The sequence below is a fragment of the Larus michahellis genome, chromosome Z, assembly GCF_964199755.1.
Source record: "Larus michahellis chromosome Z, bLarMic1.1, whole genome shotgun sequence".
NCBI classification, from domain to species: Eukaryota; Metazoa; Chordata; class Aves; order Charadriiformes; family Laridae; genus Larus; species Larus michahellis.
The window spans coordinates 4,379,776-4,388,310 of NC_133930.1; the positions used below are offsets into that span (position 1 = coordinate 4,379,776).

Below are 8,535 nucleotides of genomic sequence, written 5' to 3' on the forward strand. Positions count from 1 at the left end.
TTCATCTCCTATTGCTTTTCCAAGTCTACTTTTCACTACATTTTAACTGTTACAGGGAATTTTTCCCCCAATATTACTTTAAACTGACGCTGCGAATCATACGTTTCATTCTGAGTTGAAGTTATTCAGTATATGAAATGTGTGACAACTGATAGAAATGTGGTAAACACTTAGACTTGCACGTTGATAATAAAAAGTGGGAAGCCGATGAGCTAAATCATTAAGAGCAGAGCCATCCTTCCCCTGGAAGTCCTGTAGCATGCTGGCAAGCCCCAGGCAGATGTATTGGACGCATTCGGCTGCAAGCGACTGGTTGCCACCCTAAATGCTTAAATAAAGTAGCACACATTGTCCTGTGTTTTTAAAAAAATGCCAGTTAAACCTTCTAGCCAGGAGTGACTGAGTGATTTTAATTTTCAATACCTCAATACCGCCTTCCTGACAGGTTTGGGACCATGGGGCTAATTCCTGATTTCCTTTCTTGCTGGGGGAATGTTTCTTTTCTTGAATAACATTAAATCATTTGCTTGCCTTGTGGATTTCTTTTAAATATTAGTAATTTTAGAAGTGTTATTGCTCTACTTTGGTATTTACCACTTTTGATACCGTTCTGCACTGCATAACGCACTATAGAGCTAACCAAACCTTAGTAAAATTGCACACTTCTCATAATAAAATGAGAAGTGAGACATGATCAGAAATGTCTACAGAGTTTGTGCACGGTTTAATGAATGTATTGCCGAAAGAGGAGAGAAAATGTATTTTTTTATCCCCTGCATTTTTGCCCTACATTTCATACTGATACTTTAGCTACAAATCTAAATATATTCCCCTTTCAATTATGTCTCTATCAGAAATGTTTCAGTAAAAGCCCATTGGAGGTTTCTTGTCTGCTGGCTCCCGACTGAGTCCATGCTGGTCTGACCATCACTCACGTCCTTTTCCCTTTAGATTTCATAAGCTGGAAAAATGGAGGAAACCTTTCTACGACGTGCTCCAGGTCTACGAGAACGCTTCTGTGCTGCTGCCAGCTTTCTACAACACTCGCAACACGGACGTCTCGATCCGGGTCAAATACGTCCTGGATGATTTTGAATCTCAGCAAGCTGTTTATTACTTTCATCCCCAGTATCTCATCAACGTCTCACGCTACTGGCTCGGCCAAGGGGTGCGGGCCAAGCGGATTAGCACTGGACTGATCCTGGTGACTGCTGCCCTGGAGCTCTGCGAAGAGGTCCACCTTTTTGGCTTTTGGGCCTTCCCCATGAACCCCTCAGGGATTTTTATAACTCACCACTACTATGACAATGTGAAACCTCGCCCCGGTTTTCATGCTATGCCTTCAGAAATCTTCAACTTCCTCCACATGCACAGCAAGGGGATCCTGCGGGTTCATACAGGGACCTGTGGCTGCTGTTGACAGGGACACTTCTTCCTCCCTGATGCAAAAGTGTAACAGGAACTCGATGCCTGTGTATGATGTAGGAGGTTTTATTACACCCTGAGATTATGCAATAATTGTTTGATATAAATTTCCTCAAGGCATTGCATCCCATGAGATCTAGGATACCAGCATCTTTCCTGCAAGCAGAGTTGGGTCCGTAACAGTGTGGGAGACGCAAAACTCCTCCGTCCCAGGGTACACGCTGCCCTGGAAAGCAAGTCAGAGAAGAAGCACATTTCCAATAGGTTTAGGGATAAACAGAGCACATTAATATAGTTATCATTTCACTATGAAGAAAAGCACTAAACTTTTGAGGAGAATCAGTGGTGAAGAATTTTAGCATAGACTGTGTGACTTTACATAGGTTTCTCAGTCGAGCACCTTGGGGTGTTGCCAGATTTTATTGAAAGCACTGTCCTCTGGCATTTGGGCTTTTGACGATACTCTTTAGCACTATAGTTTTAAGGAGAAGTATATAACTTGAGGTCTTTGTTCCGTAACGTCACAAAGTATTGGTGCAAAATAGCAGGTAGATGCAATAGGAATAAACAAGGTCACTTTATGAAATTGTTCAGCCAGGGTAGAAGAGAATGTTAACCCCCCCCATTCACAGCGTCAAGTAACTGTGTTGATCATGGTGTGCAATTGTTTTAGAGTTTCTTTCTTTTTCCTTCTAGTGTCCTATATTTCTGGTCTCCTCTGCCCATCATGTTTTCTTTCTCATGGTCTGTAATGCTTTCCTTCTAGCTAATGGGTCCACTTCCTCCTGCAGTGACCATCTCAGCTTCAGATTGGAGTCTTTTATTGAAGAAGCATTCTCCTTTCACGCTTTTGCAAGCTTTTCTTGGGCTGAACAGCAAGGAGATTACGTAGTTATATTTTCTGAGTTGGTTGTTCGGTTCAAATATCACAGCGTATGATAGAAAAAGGCATTTCCTCTTTGATTTTTATTAAAGACTTTGTAGGAGTATCTGAATGTTGATTCACAGTTGCGCAGGTCGAGTTAAATACTGTCAGGTGTCTGTGCTAAGTACTGGCAGGAATTGAAGTTAAAATACAGTGAAGATACTTTGTGTCTCGGATTATGATGCTTATTTTAAAATTAGGCATCTCAAGATGTCAGATGTCTTAACGTGGCATTTTTGTATGTTGAGAATGTTATTAGGATAGTGAAAGGGCTGGTGTATTCTTTAAAAAGTTACCAATGTCACTCTGTCAGTTATGCCAAACTCGATTTTTCACCTGATACAGTTAAACTGGCCGAATCCTGACGCAGAAAAGATGCCACGTATTACCGGCGTTTATTTTGGCTGCTGGCTACCGTGTAGTAGGCTGCTGGCAGATGCCCTTTCATACTGACATGACTGCGGACACAGGAGGGTGAGGTTTGCTGTTTCAGCTCCGCTGGCGTAGTTAAATGAACAGAGTTTCCTTGTCTAAGTTCTTAGTCTGAAGCACTTGGGCTGTTGTCCAGTGCCTTGTCTTGTCTTACTTAGATTACAAGATCCTTGGTCAAGGATTTGGAGTTTGAAGTGCTAGTTCGATATGAGGGAAACTTTTTCTTTTTTTAGGAGAGGGTTTAAATCCAAACCTGGACTTGGATTTTGTTTTTGCAATGCATGAATGCACAAAGCTTCTTTTAAAAGCCTCTGTGCTATGCTGAGAGCTGTGAAAGTCGCTCACGCTGCGGATAAAATGATCAAAAAGGAAGTGAAGCACAATGGTCACCATTTCAAAAGTCCCTACTGACCAGCAGTGACCTGGACGGTATGTGAGAGCGCATTTCCTTAACTTTACGCTGGATTCCAGAGGTCTGATTGCTTTAAAAGCAACCCGTATCCTTGATAAAGATATCAGAACTCACTTGGGAAATACCAGCCAGGGGTAGGTGAAGGACCCGTGCTTAAGCTTTATATATTTGTGTTGTGCTTTTGGTCTTAGAGGTATGCCGTGTAGCACTGAGCACCGCCTCGTATCGGCTAGCCGTGAAATAGGCAGCACACTAAGAATGAACGTGTCGCTGAGATAGTTTCCTTGATTTAATATGCAAAAGAGATCTCTGTCTTTGCTGTGTTTTGTAAATGTATGTGCAAAGGGCTTTGATAATGAAGTGCTGTAATGAAAGTGCTATTTAGAGAGCAATGTGACCCTGTGGGTTGGCCGTCTTGCTGTGCGTTAAGCTTTATGATAACGGGAATGACACTGAAGCTGGTACCTAGGGCCCTTACTCCATATTCTGCCTGAGTACGGGACTAGTAGTGACTTCAGTATTGCTTTGCTGCTGCTGCTTTGCGAAGGTTACCTTCTTTAGTAAGGGGTTTTTCTTTGCTGTGGTGATTGAAGTGAACAAAAGCAAGCGAAAGGAGTCTGCGATGTTGCGAAAGATACTTCCAAAAAGCTGGGAAGGCACTTGAGAAGCATCCACGTGTTGGAAAGAAATGGTGCGATTCCCCGTTTTGAGTTGCAAAAATCCTTTCGGACTTTAGGATAAGGATAAGCAAAACCGTAATTACAGTTAAACTGTAATTACAGAGTCACAGACATTTCCTTTCCTTCGTTTGCTTCATAGAAATGAGCAATGTAAATTCACCCAGGCTGTACTGTAATAAGTACAGTTTTACTGTGTGTCGATTTTGATGGGTTAGAAATCTATAGCCACTATATTTTTTTAAGGATTTTAAAATGTGTGTGCAGGATACTCGCACGTGTGCACCAAAGGCCCAATCTTGCCACATTTATCTGAAAAGAGCTCCCATTCAAGTGGATGGGTATTTTATTTGTGTAGGGACTGCAGAAACACGCCCGGACGTGCCTGTGAAGGTGTACATAGGTGTATAGTTAGATATAAGGAGTGATTTCCAAGCCAGAAAAATACTTAAATATATATAAAATATTCCTTGAGATGAAATGCATGTTGCAGCGCGTTTACTTTCTGATTCGTTTTTTCAGGTGTTGCTCAGAAAATGCTTGAAAAACTATGGCGTTTGTCAGAAACGCCATATGCAGAAGCTTTCAGATATTTTTTGGCCTCTTACCTTGCACTGGGCGCTGGAAAATCAGATTCCTGCTGCTGTACCGTGGCGTCTGTGGGGCTGAGTGGAAACGGCGTGGTGGCAGGTTGCAGGAGCAGGGTCTGAGGATGGATCCTACCTGCTGCTCTGTTCTCCATGGGCAGCAAATAAATACTGCCCAGGAGATTTTAGCTCCGTGGAGGTCAATGGCGCTGTGGGGTGGGTGAGCCAGCAGTGATCAGCCTGAGCTTCTGCCCGTCCTGCTTAAACGGGCAGTTTAAAAGAAGGGCTGTTGCAGAAAGAAGGGCCCTCCTTGTTTTCTGCCATCATTCTTTTGTGTAGTGAGCATAAGAAAATGCTCTTTTGACGTCAAGAATTTGTCTGAGTTTGAGGCAGTGTTTTTTCCCTTTTCCCATGCTGTCAGAGCTCCAAATCATAGAATCACAGGATGGTTTGGGTTGGAAGGGACCTTAAAGACCATCTAGTTCCAACCCCCCTGCCCTGGGCAGGGACACCTCCCACCACACCAGGTTGCTCCAAGCCCCGGCCAACCTGGCCTTGAACCCCTCCAGGGATGGGGCAGCCACAGCTTCTCTGGGCAACCTGGGCCAGTATCTCACCACCCTCACAGCCAAGAATTTCTTCCTAATATCTCATCTAAATCTCCCCTCTTCCAGTTTAAAACCATTACCCCTTGTCCAATGTCCAATCTTAACCTTCTTTGAACAGCATGATACCTGAGTGATAAGCAGTGACTGTCAGGAAGCCGGGTGTGTTGGCAGCACCCTGCCATGGCAAGTAAAGGGCACGCGTAGCGTGTCATGCTTTCCCACAGAAAAGGCTACAGGCCCCAGAGAAATCCCTTGATACAAAAAATCTGATCTGTCGGAGAAGAAGCGCCATCAGCTGTCTGGTGGCACATCCTGAGCTCAGGCCGTAATCCCAGCTCTGTTGCTGAGGGTATGAAATCTGAGACAGGGAGAAAAAAAATGATAATATTATGGTTTAAGCCCCAACTTCTCATATTATTTAGGAGAGTCTCTTAAGAAGTTCCTGAGATCTGCATAGTCTGGCAATGCAAATTCACTCGGAAAAACATAGCTAGGACTGCTTTCTTGTCAGGTCAACAGAGGAGGCTTATGAATCTGCCAGTGCTTTCATCAAAAGGAAGGAAGTATTTAGGCGAAATAGTTTAGCTGCTTGCTTTTGATTTATGAAATCCAACTTTGCTGTTGGACAGAATGGATTAAATGGTGATGGGGCCATTATAATATTTTAGCATATTGTCTGTGATTGCAACAGAGTTGTTAAAGCCGGCTCATGAATTGCAAAGGGAGAGCCATGCCGTGGCAGCTCCTCCTGCTGTGATTTCAGGGAGGAGAGACATCATGGTGAGTAAGTCTGGCATCGCCTGGAAAAGAGATGTGAAGGGAATACTGGAAATTGCAAGAACAACTTTTGTCCAGAGCCTTCGGCGCTGTGCAGTAACATGACAGCGAAGACAGATGAAGCTTCTCCGCTTCCAATGGCCAGGAGTAGCTCCTCTGGTCCCTGACAAAAGCTGCCCCCATGCAGATAAATTAAAGGTGATGTTCGTTTCAGATGTTAGATGTAGTAGATGGAAGGGAATCAACTCTAAGAATAGTCCACTCTGGGGTGGTTTGGTCAATCAGTAGAAATGTTCCTCAGACCTTGAAGGCAAAAACACCGGTGGTGATGCAGCTACGTGGCAGGAAGGAGCAAACTCTGGTTTGCCTGTGAGGGAAACCAGGGCGGATAAAACACCGAGGTGTGGAGCGAGAGGGAACATGTCCTTTTTAGTCTCCTGAGGTCTGGTGGCTTGTCAGCAAAGCTCTGATTGCAGAGAGCACAAGGCTGGGTAGTGAAAATAGTCCTTTCCCCCGTCTCGCTCGCATCCACACATATATGAAGAAGGAAACAGAGAAATTCGGCAATCCCTAAAGGCCAAATTCCCATGGAACTTCTGGAGTGAGCTGAGGTTTTAGGAATAAAGGAGACGGTATTTATGCTTAGGGCCTTTTCCAAAAATCCGTGGGAAGGGCAGTGTACTTCAGAGAAAGCCTCCAGAAACGGGCCCCGATCATGGGCAGGAAGAGCAGCCTCTTGATTCTCACGCGCTTGATTTCAGATACATTTTTTAAAATATTGTAGATACGGTGCAGTAGCAATCCTGTGTTTTTAATGGCGTGTGTAAAGAACAAACTTCTCTGGAAGCAGAAACGTTGTGACTGTCATTCTCCCTTCCAGATTTCGGCACTTTTCATCTTTTCAAAATCATCTATGCAAAGCATTTCACCGTGGCAGTGTAAATCACCGTATCGAATCACAAATGAGCCCTCTGTACCTATCTGTATGCGTGTCAATCACATGCCTCGAGAGAAGAGGTGTTTTTCCTGCTTGCTTTAAAATACCAGCGTGGAATTCATCAGGGATACGAGTGTGTTCAAGGCAGGATTTGGCCCGTTCCCTTTGAAGCCAGCACAATATTCGTGTTTGCCTTCGATAGAAAAAAAACCATGGGGAACGGTGCTTGTAAGTCAAGCCAATAACCCGCATCTCCCCAAATACCCTCCCAGACTATTATCATTTTATGTCTTATTATCATCCTGTCTAATGTGGGTGAGGCTGCTGGGCATCCCTGTGTTGTCTGCATGGTATTCAAAATCAACAAGCAATTGTACTTAAGTGCTTTTTTTTTTTTTTTTCAACAAACTTAAGGGAAATCCAAATGTACGCTAGGCGTTAGAGTTGAGAGAGCTTGAGTCCCAGGCTGTCGGCACCTCCAGCGCTCCCCGAAGCCCTGAGCATCTGAGAAACATCAGAAATGTGGGACTGGGCCGTGGTGGGAAACTTAAAGAAAGACAAATCTGCCTCAGCGCTTCGAGGATTGAAAGCTGTAAATATGTTACCGACGTGTCTGACTTTCCCTTTAGAAGCCATAAATGTTCTCGGTGTGTGATCTTTGGGTAAGTTGATGTACGTTTTTAACTGTACTAATCACTGTAAAATGTGTTAGCATGTAAAATGGTGACAAGCTAAAGCCAGTAAAATCAGACACTCTGTTGGCTAGTTCTGGAAATGTCTGTTCTACCTGAAACTGTCTGACGGACCAAGACACCGAAGTATCTCCAGTGCTCCATACGACTTATGAAGACTGTGATTATTACCCGTTTTAGCGGAGGGAAGCAAGCAGAATTGAATTAATCCCTATTTGTTAACCTTGTGTTGGCCAAGTGATACACTTATGTCCCCTTAGAGATGAGGAAAGCTGCCTGGACCTGCTCCACCTGGGACAGGACATGGTGAATTTTGCTTCACTTCTGGGTCCTCCTTATTATCAACCATGAGGTCCCTGATCAAACCTCTGTGTTCAGCCCATGTAAATTGTATGGAGCAGCTGCTGCCTGTCGAATACGTCCCCCGTGTTCGCTTGGTGGAAAGAAAAAAAAAAAAACCACAAAAAAACCTTAGTTTGGAAATACTGGAGCAAAACCGTGTGTCTTCACGCCAAGGGAGCTTGGGTTATTACAAAAATAAAGCCTGTTTCATGTTTGTTGTTTCTGTAAGGCGGTGACAGTCGGGGTGGAGAAATCCAAGCGGAGTCGTGGCAGTTTCATGCTGATGTTAATCCCTCGTGTCCATTGACTCGCCTTTCTTTTGTCAACCTTCCACCCTGTAATTTTTGCTTATTGTTTCTGTAGCTGTATTATGGTTGTAATAGAAAGCCTATCAATTGATGTAAGCCATAACTAAACCAGTAATCAGGGTATTTTTTGGGTCTGTGTCACTGTGTTTGAAAGATGATTTAGTTCTATTGAATAAACCACTTTAACAGTTTTATGGGAAAGGCAATCTTTGGGCCGCTTTTTTTGTGCCTTCAAAGTCATTTGGTGTTTTCTGCTGTTCTGCGTCTCTAAGCAAAGAGAGTTGGAAGCTCAGCGGATAGCAATTGGTTCGTATAACTAGAGAATACCACGGTAGAATTACATGATGATATAATATCAGGTGTGTGCACAGGTATGTACAAGTATATGTAGGGTTATATGACGATATAAATTG

At 43.7% G+C, this 8,535-nt stretch overlaps 1 protein-coding gene across 4 annotated transcripts in view; it reads left to right on the forward strand.

Moving 5' to 3' along the window:
* ST8SIA5 (ST8 alpha-N-acetyl-neuraminide alpha-2,8-sialyltransferase 5) overlaps positions 1 to 8,325 on the forward strand; it is a 75,957-nt gene extending 67,632 nt beyond the window's left edge. For 3 of the 4 annotated variants that reach the window (XM_074570674.1, XM_074570673.1, XM_074570672.1), the window contains exon 8: positions 952 to 4,342. In XM_074570674.1, coding sequence (XP_074426775.1) covers positions 952 to 1,420 — 469 coding nt within the window. In that variant the 3' untranslated portion in view covers positions 1,421 to 4,342. Of the gene's footprint in view, positions 1 to 951; positions 4,343 to 7,194 lie in introns of those variants that run through there. The other variant, XR_012584968.1, reaches the window with a different exon arrangement.
* The last annotated feature ends 210 nt before the right edge of the window (positions 8,326 to 8,535 follow it).